Below are 23,193 nucleotides of genomic sequence, written 5' to 3' on the forward strand. Positions count from 1 at the left end.
AGGGATTTGGGGGTGGCTGATCGTGCTGCCATTCTTTTCCTTCTTGGTTTTGTGACTATCGGGAAAAGAAGAATTTCATGGTGTATATTTTGATAATAAATGAACCTTTGAATTATCATTTCAGATTCATCCTATCAGCAGGAGGTTTGATCTAATGCTTTCATGGCACTTAGTGTCAGTGGTGAAGACCTAGAGGGACATTCTGATTCTGCAGTAAATTCCTGTGCTGCCATCTGTAGGTCTACCGGACCTGTATCTGTGATGGAAGAAGTATATGATTCCTTGCCTCATCAGTGAGACATTTCTTGTAATTTAGGCATAAAATCTTGATGTAGTATGGCAACAGCTCTGTTCATGACTGCAAGAAACTGCAGAGAATTGTGGACACAGCTCAGCACATCACAGAAACCAGTCTCCCATCAATGAACTTGGTCTGCACTTCTCGCTGTATCTGCAAGGCAGTCAGCACAAATCAAAAACTTCACCCACCCCAAACATTTTCTCTTCTTCCCTCTCCTCGCCTGGAAGTACATACCACCAGGCTTAAGGACAGCTTCTATGCCACTGTTATAGGACTATGGAATGGTCTCTAAGACGATAAGATGGACTCTTGATCTCACAATCTAGCTTGGTTGTAGTCTATCTTGCCTCTTTCTGTTTACCTGCACTGCAGTTTCTCTGAAGCTTTTCTGCTTTATTCTGCATCTGCTTTTGTTTTACCTTGTACTGCCTTAATGCACTATGTAATGAATAGATCTGTAAGAACACCATGCAAGAGAAGCTTTTCACTGTACCTCAGTATATGTAACAATTATAAACCAATCCAGTCTAGATGTAGAGGAGAGTTAGTTTGTAGCGTTGACTGGGCCGGATTGGATCTGCCTTTGTTGCATCTGAACCTGGGTACCTAGTTGATACTGGTTGATTTGACCAGAATTTTTAAATTGTGTTGTGTTGTACTGGATTAACACAACTGAATGACTGGCCAGGATATTTCACAAGGCAGTTAGATGCCAATCCCACTGCTGTTCATCTTATAGTCACAGAAAAGCCAAACCAGGTAAAGGTTGCAGATTTTCTTCCCTGACAGACATCTCGTGAACAAACTGGGATTGTACAGCAATCTGGTAGTTTCATGATTGTTATCACTGATACTATTTTTTATTCTTAACTAATTGAATTTAAATTTGGATTTGTATTAATATTTCTGGATCATTGTTTTAGGCTGCCAAATTATTCTCACAGTAAATTAGCTGCAATGCTATTGTTTGCATAAGACATCTTACTAACTGCTCTACAGAGTGTTTCCAGCTTTCACTCCTCTTCTCGCCTTTCCCATCCGGGAGAAGATACTCCCTGAAAGCACATACTACCAGGCTCAAGGACCGCTTCCATCTTACTGTTATTAGACTCTTGAATGGACCTCTTGTATAATAAGGTGGATTCTTGGCCTCAACCTATCTCTGAATGTGAACAAAACGAAAGAGATGGTTGTTGACTTCAGGAGAGCACGGAGCGACCACTCTCTGCTGTACATTGACGGCTCCTCCGTTGAGATCGTTAAGAGCACCAAATTTCTTGGTGTTCACTTGGCGGACAATCTCACCTGCTCCCTCAACACCAGCTCCAAAGTCAAGGAAGCCCAGCAGCATCTCTACTTTCTGTGAAGGCTGAGAAAAGTCCATCCCCCACCCCTCATCCTCACCACATTCTACAGAGGTTGTATTGAGAGCATCCTGAGCAGCTGCATCACTGCCTGGTTCGGGAATTACACCGTCTCGGATCACAAGACCCTGCAGCGGATAGTGAGGTCAGCTGAGAAGATCATCAGGGTCTCTCTTCCCGCTGTTACAGACATTTACACCACACGCTGCACCCGCAAAGCTAACAGTATTGTGAAGGACCCCACGCATCCCTCACACAAACTCTTCTCCCTCCTGCCATCTGCCAAAAGGTGCTGAAGCATTCGGGCTCTCACGACCAGACTGTGCAACAGTTTCTTCCCCCAAGCCATCAGACTTGTCAACACTCAGAGTCTAGACTGACATCTACATCACTTATTATTATATTGTAATTTGTCCTCTACTGTGCCTATTGTCTTGTTTATTAATTATTGTACTGTCCTGCACTGTTTTGTGCACTTTATGTAGTTCTGTGCGGGTCTGTAGTCTAGTGCAGTTTTTATGTTTGTTTTACGTAGCCTCGTGCTGTCTCACAGTCTATTGTAGTTTTGTGTTGTTTCATGTAGCACCAGGGTCCTGGAGGAACATTGTTTCGTTTTTACCGTGTACTGTACCAGCAGCTTATGGTTGAAATGACAATAAACTTGACTTAACTTGAACAATCTACCTCGTTATGATCTTGCACTTTATCGTTTACCTGCACTCTGCTCTTTTGGTAGCTTTTACATTTTATTGTGTATTGTTATTGTTTTTCCTTATTCTGGCTTAATGTACAGTGTAACGATTTGATTGTATAAACTATGCAAGAATAAGCTTTTCACTCATCTTTGTAATGTGACAGTAATAAACCAATACCAATACTCTGCATTTATTTCAGATTTTCAGTATCTGCACATTTTTTTAAAAATTCATTTGCCCTCAGGTCACCAAAACAGTAGGTGAAATGCTGGTCCGGTTTAGGATGGTTTCAGTGGAGAAACATGGAAGTGACTAGATGTTTCCGAGGGACTGTCTACAGCTCTGTTTGTGAGACAGTGGGTGGGAAAGGGGGCTCACTCCATGTTACAATGCATGCTTCAATCTGTCAGAGTGCCTTGCTGGAGGAGCAGCAGTCGGTGATGCAGCGCTGTGCAGAGGAACGTCGAAGACTGGCTGGCGAATGGGCAGAGTTTCACACACAACAGAAACTGAACAGTGGCCGGATAGAACGAGATACCAATCGTTCCTTACAGCTCAGTGCACAGCAAGAAGGAGCAATCTTCAGCCTGGCAAAAGTAAGTGAGCAGCACCTTTCTCTGGTAAAGTGGTAAGCTCTCTGTTCAGTCCTAGGATGCGGGAATGTTTGTATGTAGGTATATGTTTCCATCAATGTGTGTATTAATACAGAAACTGGAGATTTGGACCTGGGTATGTATAAATACAGGGATTTAATGTACTTTATAGACAGTTTAGGCTTTGCTTTGTTTGGTACCATGGAAACAAAATTAGCCTATTCAGAATGATCAGCTTGGATGAGGTCTGTGTGCAGACATTCAGCAGCTAGTATTCAAGGCATTTGATCCTCCTGTGAACTTTTGGCCATCCAAGATTGTAGTGAAGATGAATATCACCAGGTCATCCTACCTGAAGAATCACTTAAGCTATCTAAGTCCTGTACTGAGGTATGATAATACAACGACAGGGGTTCTGAACCAAGAGCTACAGTTTAGATCAGTGATCCAGAACATCAGTGCAAATCTCATCTGGAAATGCAAATTCAAGTAACTAAAGAAAGCTGATTCAGTAATTGTAACCGTGAAACCACTGGATGGTTGAAAACTGTATCTGGTTCACTAATATTCTTTGTGGAAGGAAATTTTCTGGCTTTATACTTCCTACACTCCATGGTTTGAGACTCACCAAGCTGATTGACTCATACCTATCTCCTCAGTTCAGGTCAATTAAGGATGAACGACAATTGTTGCCCTTGTCAAAGGTGTCCACATCCAGTGAGTAAACATTTCACTGGATTGCTCAAGACCCAGGCCACTAGGTGGAGAGGGATTTTGGTATCTAAGGTAACCAAGAACTGCTGATGGCTTCAAGACTGAGCTGGCTTTGATTTATCCAGGACTTCATGTATTATCAGAGGAATTGATTTCTTGGATATCAGTTACTTCAGTGATTAGCCCAAGCATTTGTTGTAGGGTCATGACAAGCTTATTTGCTTCAAAATTAAGACCAGCTGCTTTCCTGCATCACCACCATCAAATAGTTCCTTTAATTTGCTAGTACTGGAAAAAGCAAGTTAATTAGACAACTAAATACTTAGTTCATATAATTTGGTAACGTAGAAAGCATATTTTTTTGTTATTTTAAATATTTCTGGTGACTTATTTGCAGAATTGCCATTTGTCTTATACTGTTGAAAATTAGGTAATGAACTTGTGTGAACCTTATCTAGTTCTTGCTGTTAGCTTAGACTACACAGAATGGAGGATATAAGCCAGAGATTCTCATTAATGTATCAACTTATACACAAAACAAATAATATTACAAAATATTGAATAGTAATGCCATAAAAATGAGTAAAGTCAGACTCTACGCCTCCAGTGGTTACAGGGGAAGGTGTCACCAAATTCCTGCTCCTCCCTGTTTCATTATTCAATTCATTTCCACCTTGTCTATGATTACTGAAGATACAATACCTGTGCTTTTACCTCCTGCACCACCCAGCTCTGTCCAGATGAAACAGTTGTCTCCACTGCTCACTTTGCTGGGGACACCAAATACAGCTTGAAGGACCATTTTGCAAAATACCTTTTTTAAGTAATTCAGAGCTTCCAGTTTAATTTTGCTCTTCACTCCCATTTTATTCTGTCTCTTTGATCTTCCATGCTTTTCCATTGAAACTCAATGTAGCTAAGAAATAGCACAATCTTTAGACTAGGTGTGCTGTATTCAGCTTTGAGTTTACTAATATGAAAAAATGAACAGCTATTCCCTTGCATATCTCCTGTGTTGTTTCTTTATTTGTTCTATCACCGCTCACTTTGCTGTTATCATTGTCCCCTTTGACAGTTACTCTCTCCTTTGGTTCTATAACAGACCTTCATTATTGTTAATTCCTCACCATCACCCCCGTCCTCCCACCTTTCCAGCATTCTCTGCATCTTAAGATCACATTAACCAATCACGGCTTTGATGATTGGTTTGTTGACCTGAAACATTATCTTTATTTCTTTCCTCACAAGCTGTTGTCTGGTCTGGTAAATATTTCTCTATCACAATTGGCCAAATTTCTCATTTTAACATTTCATTGAAGCTGCTCCATCTCGTAAAGTTAACGAATGCAAAGAGGCATAGCAAGTAAAGACATTCAAATAGATATTTCTCATTGAATATTTTGATTGGTTTGACTATTTGTATATTTTTATATACAAAAATCTTACTGTTTTATTAGGATTTTGTCTTTTAGGTAGCAGCTTCACAGTTAAGTACTAGTTACTTTAAGAATGTTTCAAGGTTGTTTCAAAAGTCAGTATTTGTTGTTTAGACCATAAGACATAGGAGCAGAATTAAGCCATTTGGCCCATCAACCCTGTTCCACCATTTGATCATGGCTGATTACTCTTCAACCATCAGTCTTCCAAAGCAGCATGGACAGCTTCACTCACTACAACACTGAACATAACCTATGGACTCAATTTCAAGGACTCTACAACTCATGTTCTCAGATTGATCTACCTATCTATCTAATTTATATATATTGCTTGTTTCTTTTGTATTCGCACAATCTGTCAGTCTTTGTGTGCAGATTTTCATTGATTCTATTGAACTTTATTACTCCTCTCAATTCCATTCTCCTGCCTTTTTCCCCACAATCTTTGATGTCCTTACTAATCAGGAACCTATTAGACTCTGCTTTAAATATGAGGCCTCCACAGATGTCTGTGGCAATGAGTTCCGCAGGTTCACCACCCCCAGGCTAAAGACATTTCTCCTCATCGCTTCTAAAGGGATGTACTTCTGTTCTGAGGCTGTGCCCTTTAGTTCTAGACACTCCCACTATTGGAAACATCTTCTGCATGTTCACTCTATCTAGTCCTTTCAATATTCAGTTGGTTTCCATGAGATCCTAACTCATTCTTCTAAACTCCATTGAATACAGGCCCAGAGACTTCAAATGCAATTCATATGTTGTCCTTTCATCCTGGGATCATTCTCATAAACCTCCTCCAAAATCTCCAATGCTAGCATGTCCTTTCTTAGATGTAAGGCCCAAACTGCTTACAATACTCCAAATATGGTCTGACCAATGCCTCAGCATTATATCCTTATTTTATATTCTAGTCCTTTTGAAATGAATGTTAACATTGCATTTCCCTTCCTTACTACCAACTTAACCTTCAAGTTAACCTTTAAGGAATCCTGTACCTTTGCACCTCTGATTTCTGAACTTGCTTCCTATACTCCTTTATTCCTTCTATCAAAGTGCATGACCATACACTTCCCTACGTTGCATTCCATCTGTCACTTCCTTGCCCATTCTCCTAATCTGTCCAAGTCCTTCTGTATACTCCCCACTCCCTCGACACTACTTACTCCTCCCCTATTTTTGTATTGATCACAGAGCCACCAATTCCATCATGCAAATCATTACGATATAATGTGAAAAGTAGTGCATCCAACACTGACCCCTGTGGCAACCACCAGCACCCAACTTGAAAAGGTCCCATCTTTTCCCACTCTTTGCCTTCTGCCAATCAGCCAATCTTTCTTATAGTACCACAGGCTCTTAACTGGTTTAACAGCCTCACGTGTGGCATTTAGAAAACCATAGAAACCGTAGAAACATTACAGCACAGAAACAGGCCTTTTGGCCCTTGGCCGTGCCGAACCATTTTTCTGCCGAGTCCCACTGACCTGCACCTGGACCATATCCTTCCATATACCTCTCATCCATGTACCTGTCCAAGTTTTTCTTAAATGTTAAAAGTGAGCCCGCATTTACCACTTCATCTGGCAGCTCATTCCACACTCCCACCACTCTATGTGTGACGAAGCCCCCCCTCCAATGTTCCCTTTAAACTTTTTCCCCTTCACCCTTAACCCAAGTCCTCTGGTTTTTTTCTCCCCTTGCCTCAGTGGAAAAAGCCTGCTTGCATTCACTCTATCTATACCCATCATAATTTTATATACCTCTATCAAATCTCCTCTCATTCTTCTCTGCTCCAGGGAATAAAATCCTAACCTATTCAACCTTTCTCTGTAACTCAGTTTCTCAAGTTCCGGCAACATCCTTGTAAACCTTCTCTGCACTCTTTCAACCTTATTAATATCCTTCCTGTAATTAGGTGACCAAAACTGCACACAATACTTCAAATTCGGCCTCACCAATGTCTATACAACCTCACCATAACATTCCAACTCCTGTACTCAATACTTTGATTTATAAAGGCCAATGTACCAAAAGCTCTCTTTATGACCCTATCTACCTGTGACGCCACTTTTAGGGAATTTTCTATCTTTATTCCTAGATCCCTCTGTTCTACTGCACTCCTCAGTGCCCTACCATTTACCTTGTATGTTCTTCCTTGGTTTGTCCTTCCAAAGTGCAATACCTCACACTCGTCTGTATTAAACTCCATCTGCTATTATTCAACCCATTTTTCCAGCTGGTCCAAATCCCTCTGCAAGCTTTGAAAACCTTCCTCACTGTCCACTACATCTCTAATCTTTGTATAATCAGCAAACTTGCTGATCCAATTTACCACATTATCATCCAGATCATTGATATAGATGACAAATAACAATGGATCCAGCACTGATCCCTGTGGCACACCACTAGTCACGGGCCTCCACTCAGAGTAGCAATCCTTCACTACCACTCTCTGGCTTCTCCCACTGAGCCAATGTCCAATCCAATTTACTACCTCTCCATGTATACCTAGTGACTGAATCTTCTGAACTAACCTCCCATGCAGGACCTTGTCAAAGGCCTTATTGAAGTCCGTATCGACAACATCCACTGCCTTCCCTACATCCACTTTCCTGGTAACCTCCTCGAAAAACTCTAATAGATTTGTTAAACATGACATACCACGCACAAAGCCATGTTGACTCTCCCTAATAAGTCCCTGTCTATCCAAATACTTGTAGATCCTATCTCAGTACTCCTTCCAATAATTTACCTACTACCGATGTCAAATTTACAGGCCTATAATTTCCCAGATTACTTCTTGAGCTTTTTTAAACAAGGGAACAACATGAGCTATCCTCCAATCCTCTGGCACTTCACCCGTGGATACCGACATTTTAAATATATCTGCCAGGGCCCCTGCAATTTCGACACTAGTCTCCTTCAAGGTCCAAGGGAATACCCTGTCAGGTCCTGGGGATTTATCTACTCTGATTTGCCTCAAGATAGCAAGCACCACCTCCTCTTCAATTTGTATAGGTTCCATGACCTCACTACTTGTTTGCCTTATTTCTATTGACTCCATGCCAGTTTCCTTAGTAAATATAGATGCAAAAAACCTATCTAAGATCTCCCCTATTTCTTTTGGTTCCATACATAGCCAACCACTCTGATCTTCAAGAGGACCAATTTTATTCCTTACTATCCTTTTGCTCTTAATATACCTGTAGAAGCTCTTTGGATTATCCTTCACCTTGACTGCCAAAGCAACCTCATGTCTTCTTTTAGCCCTCCTGATTTCTTTCTTAAGTATTTTTTTGCACTTTTTATATTCCTCAAGCACCTTATTTGCTCCCTGTTTCCTATACATGTTATACATCTCTCTCTTCTTCTTTTTCAGAGTTCCAATATCCTTCGAGAACCAAGGTTCCTTATTCTTACTCACTTTGCCTTTAATCCTGACAGGAACATACAAACTCTGCACTCTCAAAATTTCTCCTTTGAAGGCCTCCTACTTATCAATCACATCCTTGCCAGAAAACAACCTGTCCCAATCCACGCTTTTTAGATTCTTTCTCATTTCTTCAAATTTGGCCTTTTTCCAGTTTAGAACCTCAACCCGAGGACCAGATCTATCTTTATCCATGATCAAGTTGAAACTACTGTAATGGTGCTATGATCACTGAAACCAAAGTGTTCCCCTACACACACTTCTGTCACCTGTCCTAACTCGTTTCCTAATAGGAGATCTAATACTGCATCCTATCTAGTTAGTACCTCTATATATTGATTTGGAAAACTTTCCTGAACATATTTTACAAACTCTAACCCATCTGGACCTTTAACAGTATGGGAGTCCCAATCAATATGTGGAAAATTAAAATCCCCTACTATCACAACTTTATGTTTCCTGCAGTTGTCTGCTATCTCTCTGCAGATTTGCTCCTCCAATTCTCGCTCACTATTGGGTGGTCTATAATACAAAACCCATTAATGTGGTCATACCTTTCCTGTTTCTCAGCTCCACCCATATGGCCTTGGTAGACAAGCCCTCTAATCTGTCCTGCCCGAGCACTGCTGTAACATTTTCCCTGACTAGCAATGCCACCCCCCCCCCACCCTTCATCCCTCTGCATCTACCACGTCTGAAACATCGGAACCCTGGAACATTAAGCTGCCAGTCCTGCCCCTCCTGTAGCCAAGTTTCACTACTGGCTATAATGTCATAATTCCATGTGTCAATCCATGCCCTCAGCTCGTCAGCCTTCCCCACAATACACCTTGCATTGAAATAGACACACCTCAGAAGATTATTACCACCACTCACCACCCTATTGTTTGTGACTTTGCATGAACTTTTAACATCACTTATTTTCACCCCCGCTCCACTATCTGCTCTGGCACTCTGGTTCCCATCCCCCTGCAAATCTAGTTTAAAGCCTCCCCAATAGCACTAACACACCTCCCTGCAAGGATATTGGTCCCCTTGTAGTTCAGGTGTAACCCGTCTTTCTTGTACAGGTCCCACCTGCCCCAGAAGAGGTCCCAATGATCCTGAAATCTGAAACCCTGCCCCCTACACCAATTCCTCAGCCACGTGTTCATCTGCCAGAGCATCCTATTCTTACCCTCACTGGCACAGGTAGCAATCCTGAGATTACCACCCTCGAGGTCCTGCTTTTTAACTTCCTACCAAGCTCTCTATACTCACTCTTCAGGACCTCCTCCTATGTCATTGGTACCGATGTGTACCATGACTCTGGCTGATCACCCTCCCACTTCAGAATACTGTGCACACGATCAGAGACATCCCTGACCCTGACACCCGGGAGGCAACAAACCATCCAGGAGTCTCTGTCATGACCACAGAACCTCCTGTCTGTACCTCTAACTATCGAGTCCCCTTGCACTACCACTGTCCTCTTCTTCCACCCTCCTTTCTGCACTGTAGAACCAGACTCAGTGCCAGAGATCCGGCTGCCCAGCTTGTCCCAGATAAGTCATTCCCCCCAACAGTATCCAAATCGGTATACTTGTTGTTGAGGGGAATGGCCACAGGTGAACCCTGTTCTGCCTGCCCTTTCCCCTTCCCTCGCCTGACAGTAACCCAATTACCTGTGTGCTGCTCCTTTGGTGTAACTACCGCCCTGTAGCTACTATCTATAATCTCCTCATTCTCCCGAATGATCCGGAGATCATCCAGCTCCTGCTCCAGTTCCCTAACCCAGCTTGTTAGGAGCGGCAGCTGGATGCACTTCTTGCAAGTGTCATTGTCAGGGACACCGGGTGTCTCCCTGACTTTCCACATCCTGCAAGAGGAGCATTCCAACATCCTGCCTGGTATTCCCTCTACTCTGAACAAACAGAACAAAACAACAACTTACCGGAACCTACCCTTGCCTCTGCCTGTGTACGCCGAAGCCTGTTGAGCCAAAGCCGTCCCACTTTGACTCAATCCACTCCGACGATGGCCGCTACGATGATAGCCGCTTTGCTAGATGAAACTTCTTTTATAGGGCGCTAGCTGACCGGCTGTCTTCAGCTCCTCCACTGCCAATTGGTTGGCTGTTTAAAAATCTGAAAAAACCTGCGAATCCTCTCCTTCTCAGCTCTGACAACAGCCTCTTCGCTAGATGAAACTGCCTTTGTAGTGCACTAGCTGACTGGCTTTTGTCAAGAGTCTTCTGAAAATCCAAGTAAACAACATCCACTGACTCTCCTTTGTCTATCCTCCCCTTTATTTCCCCAAAGAATTCCACCAGATTTGTTGAGCAAGATTTTCCCTTAATAATATCAGCACTTCAACCTATCTTATCATCTATCTCTAAGTACCCCGAAATCTCATCCTTAATATTTGTAACTGACCTTGTCCCTGTAGGAACATGCTGAATTGAAGGTAAAAGTTATGGAAGTGAAATCAAAGGAGGAAAAGCTAGCTGAGGAACGAGAGCTGCTGAATCAAGAGCGTCATGAACTACAGCTGGAAAAGGAGAAGGTTAACGCTATGGCAATACGTATCAAGCAGAGAGCCGAAGAGGTGGACAACATGAGTAAGGTGTGCAAATCCTAGCTTTATTAAATTCATTTCAGAAATCTAATTAGTACTAAGAACAAAGTTTACTATATAGTTTAGGAATTAAATTCAATTTATTTCTTGAGAAACAGAAGGAGCAGGGATAACTTTAATACCATTTTAAAGGGACAAATTTTGAATCTGTTGGTCTGCCACTGAAGTAATCCTCAGTCTTTGACCAAATGAGACATAATAGGATAGAAAAGAAAGGCAGTTAACACCCTACCTTTTGATCTGATACCTGTGCATTGAAATTAGACATTAGGCATTTTGTAGTGGTCAGCTTGGGGCATCAGTTCAAAGTTCAATCCTGGCATCCTCAGGAGTTTGTACGTCCTCTCCTTGGGATCTGTAGGTTTCCTCCGGGTGCTCCGGTTTCCTCTCTCAGTCTAAAGACGTACTGGTTATTAGGTTGATTGGTCATTGTATATTATCCTGTGATTATGCTAGGGTTGAATCGGTGGGATGCTTAGCAGCGTGGCTTAAAGGACTGGAAGGGCCTATTCTGTGTTGTATCTCTAAATAAAAATAATTAAATGGATGCTGCCTATTATGCTAGTGCCATATTGGAAATCTCAAAAAAAAACTTGAAATTGGAACACCCATGCTTTAAGAAGTAATTGTTTTAATGCAGACATTGAAACAAAAGTTCATGATGTTTGTAAACAACTCACAATAAAATGAAGATTATGTCATGCCTAGAAAATTTAATATTTTGTTTAAAATGTTGCATTTTCCATCTTCTATATGTAAAACACAGGCTGGTATGTTATGATTCCTTTCTAGAGTGTTACGTGGCATCTGGTGTGTTTTACAGCTGGAAGCTACCTTGCTAGATGGGCACAAGTCAACCTTTTAAAGAAATTTCTGCCATGAAACCAAGGGAGAATTCACTGGGAGGGGGGTGGGGTGGTAGGAAGAAAATCATGGCTGATGGGTAGGTGAGGAGCACATGAGTGTCTGAACAGACAATTCTGACTGTGGAGCAGGCAAGGTGGTGCCTTGTAATCTTGGGTGACCCCAAGCCAAATAATCAGTGGCAGAAACCAGGTCTACAGATAGAGAGATGTGTAAACTACACTTACCAGTTCACAGGAGCCTCACTCTTTACAAAGGCCTGCAAGCACCAGTCTATATTTAATCTAGTAAAAGCTTCATGTGAATATTTCTGAAGGTAAGAACCATCACCAAGGGAAGAACACTTAAACCAAATTATTTTATTTTCAGTGTGACACACTCAGAATCAGGTGCAATAGCACTGGCATATGTCCAGAAGTATGTTGTTTTGCGTCAGCATTTCAATGTATAATATTAAAAATAATAAATAGATTAAGAAGAATACATAAAAATCAATGAAATAAATAGGCAAAAAAGGAAAAAAAAAAGTGAGGTTTGTACCATTCAGAAATGTGATGGCAGAGGGGAAGAAACTGTTCCTGAAATGTTGAGTATGTATCTTCAGGCCACTTACTTCACTTTCAATCTTTTTTTATTGACTTAAAAGAATAAGGATAAATACAAACCAGAGGAGAGGTTATCTCAAATACATATTTCAATAATAGTACAAAGAAAGGAATATACACTGTCAAAATCATATATAGTATTAAGCTTATACAAGATTAAGATCGGCACTGGATCTCAATAGAGAGAATTGGTACAATGTCTGCGAGATGGCTTTTTAGAACAGCTTGTTGTTGAGCCCACTAGGGGATCGGCTGTACTGGATTGGGTTTTGTGTAATGAACCGGAGGTGATTAGAGAGATTGAGGTGAAGGAACCCTTAGGAGACAGTGATCATAACATGATTGAGTTCACTGTGAAACTTGAAAGAGAGAAGCCGAAGTCTGATGTGTCGGTATTTCAGTGGAGTAAAGGAAATTACAGTGACATGAGAGAGGAACTGGTCAAAGTTGACTGGAAAGGGACACTGGCGGGAAAGACGGCACAGCAGCAGTGGCTGGAGTTTATGCAAGAAGTGAGGAAGGTGCAAGACAGGTATACTCCAAAAAAGAAGAAATTTTCGAATGGAAAAAGGATGCAACCGTTGTTGAAAAGAGAAGTCAAAGCTGAAGTTAAAGCAAAAGAGAGGGCATACAAGGAAGCAAAAATTAGTGGGAAGACAGAGGATTGGGAAATTTTTAAAAGCTTACAAAAGGAAACTAAGAAGGTCATTAAGAGGGAGAAGATTAACTATGAAAGGAAGCTAGCAAATAATATCAAAGAGGATACCAAAAGCTTTTTCAAGTATATAAAGAGTAAAAGACACGTGAGAGTAGATATAGGACTGGTAGAAAATGATGCTGGAGAAATTGTAATGGGAGATAAGGAGATGGCGGAGGAACTGAATGAGTATTTTGCATCAGTCCTCACTGAGGAAGACATCAGCAGTATACCGGACACTCAGGGTGGCAGGGAAGAGAAATGTGCGCAGTCACAATTACGACAGAGAAAGTACTCAGGAAGCTGAATAGTCTAAAGGTAGATAAATCCCCTGGACCAGATGGAATGCACCCCGTGTTCTGAAGGAAGTAGCTGTGGAGATTGCAGAGGCATTAGCGATGATCTTTCAAAAGTCGATAGATTCTGGCATGGTTCCGGAGGACTGGAAGATTGCAAATGTCACTCCGCTATTTAAGAAGGGGGCAAGGAAGCAAAAAGGAAGTTATAGACCTGTTAGCTTGACATCGCTGGTTGGAAAGTTGTTGGAGTCGATTGTCAAGGATGAGGTTACAGAGTACCTGGAGGCATATGACAAGATAGGCAGAACTCAGCATGGATTCCTTAAAGGAAAATCCTGCCTGACAAACTTATTATAATTTTTTGAGGAAATTACCAGTAGGCTAGACAAGGGAGATGCAGTGGATGTTGTATATTTCGATTTTCAGAAGGCCTTTGACAAGGAGCCACACATGAGGCTACTTAACAAGATAAGAGCCCATGGAATTATGGGAAAGTTACATACGTGGATAGAGCATTGGCTGATTGGCAGAAAACGGAGAGTGGGAATAAAGGGATCCCATTCTGGTTGGCTGCTGATTACCAGTGGTGTTCTGCAAGGGTCTGTGTTGGGGCCGCTTCTTTTTACATTGTACATCAATGATTTGGATTATGGAATAGATGGCTTTGTGGCTAAGTTTGCTGACGATACGAAGATAGGTGGATGGGCCCGTAGTGCTGAGGAAACGGAGAGTCTGCAGAGAGACTTGGATAGATTGGAAGAATGGGCAAAGAAGTGGCAAATGAAATACAATGTTGGAAAGTGTATTGTTATGCACTTTGGCAGAAGAAATAAACGGGCAGACTATTATTTAAATGGGGAAAGAATTCAAAGTTCTGAGATGCAACGGGACTTGGGAGTCCTCGTACAGGATACCCTTAAGGTTAACCTCCAGGTTGAGTCGGTGGTGAAGAAGGCGAATGCAATGTTGGCATTCATTTCTCGAGGAATAGAGTATAGGAGCAGGGATGTGATGTTGAGGCTTTATAAGGCAGTGGTGAAACCTCACTTGGAGTACTGTGGGCAGTTTTGGTCTCCTTATTTAAGAAAGGATGTGCTGACGTTGGAGAGGGTACAGAGAAGATTCACTAGAATGATTCCGGGAATGAGAGGGTTAACATATGAGGAACGTTTGTCCGCTCTTGGACTGTATTCCTTGGAGTTTAGAAGAATGAGGGGAGACCTCATAGAAACATTTTGAATGTTGAAAGGCATGGACAGAGTGGATGTGGCAAAGTTGTTTCCCATGATGGGGGAGTCTATTACGAGAGGGCATGACTTAAGGATTGAAGGGCGCCCATTCAGAACAGAAATGCGAAGAAATTTTTTTAATCAGAGGCTGGCAAATCTATGGAATTTGTTGCCACGGGCAGCAGTGGAGGCCAAGTCATTGGGTGTATTTAAGGTAGAGATTGATAGGTATCTGAGTAGCCAGAGCATCAAAGTTATGGTGAGAAGGCATGGGAGTGGGACTAAATGGGAGAATGGATCAGCTCATGATAAAATGGCAGAGCACACTCGATGGGCCGAATGGCCGACTTCTGCTCCTTTGTTTTATGGTCTTATGGTCTACAAAGAAAAAAAGAATCACTTCTCCTCTTAACAGTTCATAGAAAAAAAGACTCAAAACTTCTGTTATTGAGAAAAAAAACCCACTAAACTAACCTAAAACAAAAAAAAGGGGGACTGGGCATTCCATTTTGAGGGTATAGTTTAAAAAAAAGGAAAAATCCTTCTGGTCAAATCTAAAACTTAGCGGAGGAAAAAAATTTTAACTGAAAAAGTAAAAAAAATTAGATTATATGAGAATATTGAAAAAAAGATCGCCAAGTTTGCTCAAATTTAAAAAGATGTATCAAACGTCCAACTCCTAATTTTCTCCAAACTTAAACATGACATAATGGAGGAGAGCCAAAAAAACAGTAGGTGAATTGGGATCCTTCCGGTACAGTAGAATAGCTCTCCTAGCCAGTAAAGTTGAGAAAGCTATCATGCGTTGGGTGGAAGCAGGAACGTTTCCTGCTTCCGTTGGAATAATCCCAGAGATTGCCGTAAATGAATTAGATTGTAGGTCCAGACCTATGACTTTTGATAACGTTCTAAAAACATCTCTCCAAAAATTATTTAACTTTATTCAGGACCAAAACATATGAGTTAAGTACCTCAGTATTGCATCTATCATAGGTAGGATTTATATTAGAAAAAATATGCGCTAGTTTATATTTTGATATATGCGCCCTGTGCACTACCTTGAACTGAATCAAGGAGTGATGGGCACAGATAGATGAATTGTTAACTAAATGACAAATTTTATTCCATTGATTATCTGAAAGTGATTTTTGAAGTTCCAATTCCCAAGCACGTTTAACCTTATCATTAGACATAATTTGTAAATTCAATAGCCGTTTATGTATAATGGCTCGCAATCCTTTTTGAAATGGTTTAAGCTGAAAGATAACATCTATCATATTTGGTAAATGAGCAAATGGGTAATTTGGTAACAAATAGCGTAAAAAAATTCCTGACTTGTAAATATCTAAAAAATTGTGCATTAGATAAATCATATTTGTCCACTAGCTGTGAAAAAGACATTAAACAATCCTCTAAAAACAAATCTAGAAAAGTTTTTATTCCCTTAGTTTTCCATGTTAAAAAGGCCTTATCTAAAATTGATGGTTTAAAAAAAATAGTTAAAATGGATATTACCAGAAAGAACAAAGTTATTTAAGTCAAAAAATCTGCAAAACTGAAACCAAATTTTTAATGTATGTCTAAAAATGTGACGAAGATCTTCTCTACCAATCTGAGACAACAAAAAGGGAAGAGGAGCTCCCAGTGAAGAAGCCAAAGAAAACCCCTTTACCAAGTTCTCCTTCAAGTCCAACCATGAAGGACAGTCCTGGTTATCTATACAGTGAATCCAAAAAGCAATATAACGAATATTAATTGTCATTTTTACAGCATTTATTTGACCAATTAACGACATCGTCATAGGAGACCATTTGGAAAGCATTTGTTGTATATATTCAATTAAAGGAAGAAAATTATCTTTATATAAATCTTTAAAATCTTTAGTAATTTTAATACCAAGATAGGTAAAATAATTTTTAGCAATATTAAAAGGTATTTGATCGTATTGATTCGAATAATTATTAATAGGAAATAATTCACTTTTATGTAAATTTAACTTGTATCCAGAGAAAGTACTAACTTCAGTAAATATGGATAACATGGAGGGAATAGCTTTCCTAGGGTCTGAGATGTAAACTAATAAATCATCTGCATACAACAAAACCTTATGTACTTTATCCCCTTTCTTAATACCTTGAACAGAGTTGGAATCCCTAAGAGCGATAGCAAGTGGTTCTAAAACCAAATTAAATAATAAAGGACTAAGAGGACAACCCTGACAGGTTCCTCTATATAGACTAAGATAGGGAGATTTTTGATTGTTAGTTATAACCGCAGCCATCGGGGCTTGATAGATCAGTTTGATCCAGGAAATAAATCCCGGACCAAAATTAAATCTCTCCAAAACCTGAAATAAATAAGGTCATTCCACCCTATCAAAAGCTTTCTCTGCATCGAGAGAGACAATACATTCAGATTCTTCAACTGAGAGAGAATAAATAATATGTAACAATCTTCGAATATTAAAATGTGAATACCTATTTTCAATAATGCAGTTTGATCATTTGAAATAACAGTAGGCAAAATATTCTCAAGCCTCTTAGCCAGAATCTTAGAGAGAATTTTAAAGTCAACATTCAATAAGGAAATTGTTCTATAGGAGGCACACTCAGATAGGAATTCCTTTTTTAGGAATCAATGAAATTGATGCCTCATAAAGTTTTCGGAAGATTTCCGGAGGATATAGAATCAGTGAAAGTTTGACAAAGATGTGATGTAAGCATTTCAGTAAAAGTCTTATAAAATTCCACTGTTTATCCATCTGGTCCCGGAGCTTTCCCTAGTTGCATAGAGGATATAGCCCTAGCTGTTTCCTCTTGTTTAATAGGCGCATCTAATGTATCAATATCTTGAATTGAAATTTTAGGTATATTTAATTTTTGAAAAAATCTATTCATAAAGATAGTATTACCAGAAAATTCAGATTTATGAAGATTAGAGTAGAAATCCATAAATATCTTAATAATTTCATGAGGTTCTAGTGTTTGAGTTCTATCTGGTCTACGTATTTTCAAAATCTGTCTTCTGACTATATTTGCCTTCAGCTGATCAGCCAGCAATTTACCTGATTTATCACCATGTATATAAAATTGACTTTCATATTTAAAAAGTTGCTGCTCATTGGGGAAGGTCAAAAGCAGATCATGCTGTGTTTGGAGTTCAACTCTTTCCTTATACAGATCTTCACTAGGTCTTACTGAATACGCTTTATCTATTTCTTTAATTTTATTAGTAATAACTAAAAGTTCCACTTTGGTTTTCCTTCTTAAGCCTGCTGAATATGAAATTATCTGTCTCCTAAGAAAGGATTTCATTGTATCCCATACAACCAAATTTGACATACCTTCAGTTGTAAAGTAAAGGCATCCGTTAGTCTTGCGAGACCATGGATCTGCGCCTGGAAAGTCTTCACTCTCCAGGGCGCAGGCCTAGGTAAGGTTGTATGGAAGACCAGCAGTTGCACATGCTGCAGGTCTCTCCTCTCCACGACACCAATGTTGTCCGAGGGAAGGGCATTAGGACCCATACAGCTTGGCACCAGTGTCATCGCAGAGCAATGTGTGATTAAGTGCCTTGCTCAAGGACACGACACGTTCCCTTGGCTGAGGCTCAAACTCAAACCTTCAGGTCGCTAGTCCAATGCCTTAACTACTTGGCCACGTGCCCAGATGTATTAAGTTCAAAAAATAAAGAAATTTGCTCCTTGATAAAACTAACAAAAGTTGGATCTTGTAACAATACAGGATTCAATCTCCACCGTGACAATTTCAAAATATTATCAGAGAGCCTCAAAGTTAATTTCATAGGTGCGTGATCTGACAACACAATGACGTCATAAGCACAATTGGCAACGGAATACAACAATCGTGTATCTAGAAAAAAATAATCAATTCTTGAATGTTTATGATGTACATGTGGAAAAAAAAAGAAAAATCTTTGTCATTAGGGTGCTTATATCTCCAGATATCGACCAAGCCATATTCTAATAGAAAAGAATTAATACATGTCGCCGCTTTATTAGGAAGCAACGGATTGGTTGATGACCTGTCAATCGACGGGTTAAGACAACAGTTAAAGTCACCACCCATAATCAACTTATATTCATTTAGATTCGGGAGCGCGGAAAACAGCTTCTTAAGATATTCAGGTCTGTCTAGATTAGGTGCATAAACACACACCAAAGTTACCTTTTGACCACAAAACAAACCAGTGACAATTACATATCTTCCAATCAAATCAGTAACAGTATTAAAATGTACAAAAGGGATTTTACAGTTAACAAAAATAGATACCCCTCTAACTTTATTTATCGATAAAGAATGATATAACGGTCCCTTCCAGAATTTAAAAAAGCGATCTTTATCCCGTCTCTGTACACAAGTTTATTGCACAAAAATAATATCCACATGAAGCATCAGGCCACTTTCTTGATGAAAGCAATGAGAAGAGGGCATGTCCTGCATGATAGGGGACTATAATAATAATAGATGCTGTCTTTTTGTGGGATCACTTTTCGAAGGTGTCCTGGATGCTGGGAGGCTAGTTTCCGGTGATGGAGCTGGGTGAGTTTACAACTTTCTGCAGCGTTTCTGATCCTGTGTAGTGGCCCTTTCATACCTGATTGTGACGCAACCAGTTAGAATGCTCTCCACATTACAATTGTAGAAATTAGTGAGTCTTTGGTTGACATACCAAGTCTACTGAAGTTCCTAATGAAGCATAACCGCTGTCATGCCTTCTTTGTAATTGTATCAATATGTTGGGCTTCAGAAATATTGACATCCAGCAACTTGACACTGCTCATCTTTTCCACCTCAGATCCCTCAGTGAGGAATTGAATGACTTCATTTCTTACATCCTTCACATACATGAGGAGTAAAAATCTTTACGTTACATCTCCATCTAAATATATAATCATAGTAATTTATAATAAATAGAACAGTTAATGTAACATAGAAATACACTCAAATCAGCATGAGTTAATCAGTCTGATGGCCTAGTGAGCCTGTTGGTCCTGGCTTTTATGCCGTGGTACCGTTTCCTGGGTGGTAGCAGCTGGAATAGATTGTGGTTGGGGTGACTCGGGTCCCCAATGATCCCTCGGGCCCTTTTTTCACACCTGTCTTTGTAAATGTCCTGAACCATGGGAAGTTCACAACTATAGATGTGCTGGGCTGTCCGCACCACTCTCTGCAGAATCCTGCGAGTAAGGGAGGTACAGTTCCCAGGCAGTGATGCAGCCAGTCAGGATGCTCTCAATTGTGCCCCTGTAGAAAGTTCTTAGGATTTGGGGGCTAAGCACGGATTCATGAGGTTGCCAGTGCTGATTATCAGCAAAGTGGAGGTGTTATTTCCAATCTACACAGACTGTGGTCTCCCAGTGAAGAAGTCAAGGATCCATTTGCAGAGTGAGGAACAGAGGCTCAAGTCTTGGAGCTTGTTGATTAGAACTGAGGATATGATTGTGTTGAACTCTAAGCTGTAATCAATTAACAACATCTTGATGTAGGTGTTGCTATTGTCCAGGTGATCCAAAGCTGAGTAAAGGAAGTAATGGTGTGCTAACCCTGCCAGAGCTTAGGTGCGTTTAATTCTGTCTCTAACTTCCATCAGAATTGTTTTTTCGCTCTAAAATGGCCTTCTGTACGCCTTGTAGAGTCCTGGATCACCAGTCTTGAATACCACAGATCTAGCCTTCAGCAGACTACGAATCTCCTGATTTATCCACGGCTTTTGATTTGGGTACATCTGGTATATTCTTGAAGGTACACACTCATCCAGTCTTGATGAAGTCAGTGACAACAGTGGCGTATTCATTCGAAAATGATTTCCTGAATATTGTCCAGTCAGTCCTGTTAGTGCTCCTCTAACTCCCTTCATCATACCTTCTTGGTCCACACTACTGGTGCTGTGGTCTTTAGTCTCTGTGTATATGCTGGAGTAGAAGTACAGCCAGGTGTTTACACTTTCACCTAGAAAGTCTAATCACCTGTGGGTGTGGGATGGTGCGGTAAGCATTCTTGATGGTGGTATGACAGTGGTTAAGTATGGTGGCTCCTCTGGTTCCACAGGTGATATGTTGGTGGTAGTTGTTCATAGACTTCTTCAAGCTGGCCTGGTTGAAATCCACTGCAATTATACAGAAGGCATCAGGGTGTGCTGTTTTGGTTCTGCTGATCATGGTGCTCACCCTGATGTTGGCCTGAGGTGAAACATACACCTCTACTTCAATGTTGGCTGAAAACTTCCTCAGCAGATAAAATGGATGACATTTGACTGGTAGATGTTCCAGATTGGATGAGCAGGGTTAAGACAGAACCACCATGTCTGTGCACCATGAATTAATCATAAATCATACTCCACCTCCTCTACCTTTAAAAACTCAATCTCATGAGCTGCCCTGTCTTTGCTGCATCTGAAGTGGTGGCGATGAGCCACTTTTCTGTAGAGCAAAGTACACAGCAGTCTCTGATATCCCTCTGATAACTGCAAACTTGCTCAGAAATCTTCAATTTTATTTTCTAGAGATTGTACATTCATGAGCAGGATCGTTGGGAGTGGGGTTCTAAAACTTCTACGTTTCAATCATACTTGTAGACTGGCTTGTCTTCCACACTTCCATTTCCTTAAAGGGGAACTGAACTCATGAACCAAGTCTGCAGTCTGGGTTCTGCTGATCTTCAGTATTGATAGATTTTTTAAATGCCTTAAAATAATGTTGCTTACCAAGGTAGCCATGGCTGTGAATATGGTTGTCAGCTGTAGTAGCCCTATTTGATGATTCCCATCGGAGCTGCATGCAAAAAGTTACCAATTATTGATGCCATCTTGTTCTTGTTTTATTGTGAGCTGTTTACAAACTACATGATTTTTTTGATCCAATTTCTGTCATTAATTAATTCAAACAAGCTACAGATATTGATATGTCATGATTAGGAAATATGACAGGCAAAAATGAAGCCTTTGTTAGGGTGAATGATGCCTGGGTCCAATTTCTGAACACTTCAACACAGGCAAATCTTGTTACTGTTACGCTAGTGGTTGTATACAAATATAGCAATCTGGAATCAACTATCAAATAAGTTATGCCTAGCTGATAAGGGAAAGAGCAGCCAGGAAATCAGCAACCATTTTCCCCATTTATTCAAGGGCTTGTGGAATAATATAAGTGAAAATATACACCCGATTTATTACTGAAACCCCCTGGTTTCCTTGGCTGCATAAGTCTAGGGAAGAAAACCTCCTGCCCCGCCAAACCTGTGAGATTGAGACACTCTCCCATCCCAAACCCCTGTTTGTGTGGATGCTGTGTAATTTGCTGCCCTGTTACAAATTAGTGCTACCAAGTAACAGACAGCACACTGCATACGATTAAAAGATTATATTCATGAATATAATATTCGACTAAAGGGCTAGTAAAGAAAAGAACAAAAAAAAAGAAAAGGGCCCATTTTAATTAAACAGTCAAATGTGCACAAATTGAAACTCAAAGTTTCTCCATAATCACCGATCCTCAATTGATCTCACCCTGGCTTTGTCAAATCATGGTCCCGCTCCGGGTCGAATCCTACAACCTCTTCTCTCCTGCATCTTCCCTCTTCATCTCCCTCGAACAAAAGCCCCAAGCCCAACCTTAGTGTCCCTCACCAGAGAAACCTCCCCTTAATTTGACCATCCTAATTGGTTGGCACACATTTCTCCTCATCTCTTATCTTCAACAATAACCCAAACAAGCTGAAACAGAACAGACTACTCTTACAAAACTGCTAAATGAATTACATACATCTTAACAGTAAAAATATGAACCAGGGCATTACGCTCTCCCCCCACCAAAATAGTCATGTCCTCATGACTTTGAAATAATTTGTCATCTCGTATTAATAACACTGCTTTCAAAGGAATTTTCTGATGTGAGCACCTCCAATCCATTTGTAAAAGGTAGTGACGTATCTCAGTAGGGGGATAGTCATAGCACTTTGTTCCCCTGGTGCTACATAGGCTATCTGGGGGTCTCCTAATTCTTTGATACCTCCTTATCTCATCATCTATTCTTCAGTTTCAGACATTCCTTGGGATACTTCTGGTCTATATGGCGAGGCCTCCCCAGATCCCTTGGCTGAGCTCAGCTTCATCCCCAGTTACCTTAGAGCCCAGCCCTGCCCCATGGACCAGCTGCAAACCTGCCTGAGCACTGCTAATCTCCCCCCCCCACCCCCCCCCACCCATTTTGCCTGCCTCAGCGTGAGAAAGGTTGGGAATCTCCTCCTCAGTTATTGGGGAGTTGGTGAAAGGCAGCATATACCACACCCCCATTTCCTCTCCCTCCAAGTCCGTATCCCTTTCAGGGGCA

At 40.7% G+C, this 23,193-nt stretch overlaps 1 protein-coding gene across 2 annotated transcripts in view; it reads left to right on the plus strand.

Annotated features, from left to right (window-relative positions):
* LOC134336604 (fas-binding factor 1 homolog) overlaps positions 1 to 23,193 on the plus strand; it is a 140,727-nt gene that overhangs the window by 101,499 nt on the left and 16,035 nt on the right. For both annotated transcript variants that reach the window (XM_063030931.1, XM_063030932.1), the window contains 2 exons: positions 2,771 to 2,956; positions 10,961 to 11,137. In XM_063030931.1, the coding sequence (XP_062887001.1) occupies positions 2,771 to 2,956; positions 10,961 to 11,137 (363 nt within the window). The remainder of the gene's footprint in view (positions 1 to 2,770; positions 2,957 to 10,960; positions 11,138 to 23,193) is intronic.

The sequence above is a fragment of the Mobula hypostoma genome, chromosome 22 (assembly GCF_963921235.1).
Source record: "Mobula hypostoma chromosome 22, sMobHyp1.1, whole genome shotgun sequence".
NCBI lineage: Eukaryota > Metazoa > Chordata > Chondrichthyes > Myliobatiformes > Myliobatidae > Mobula > Mobula hypostoma.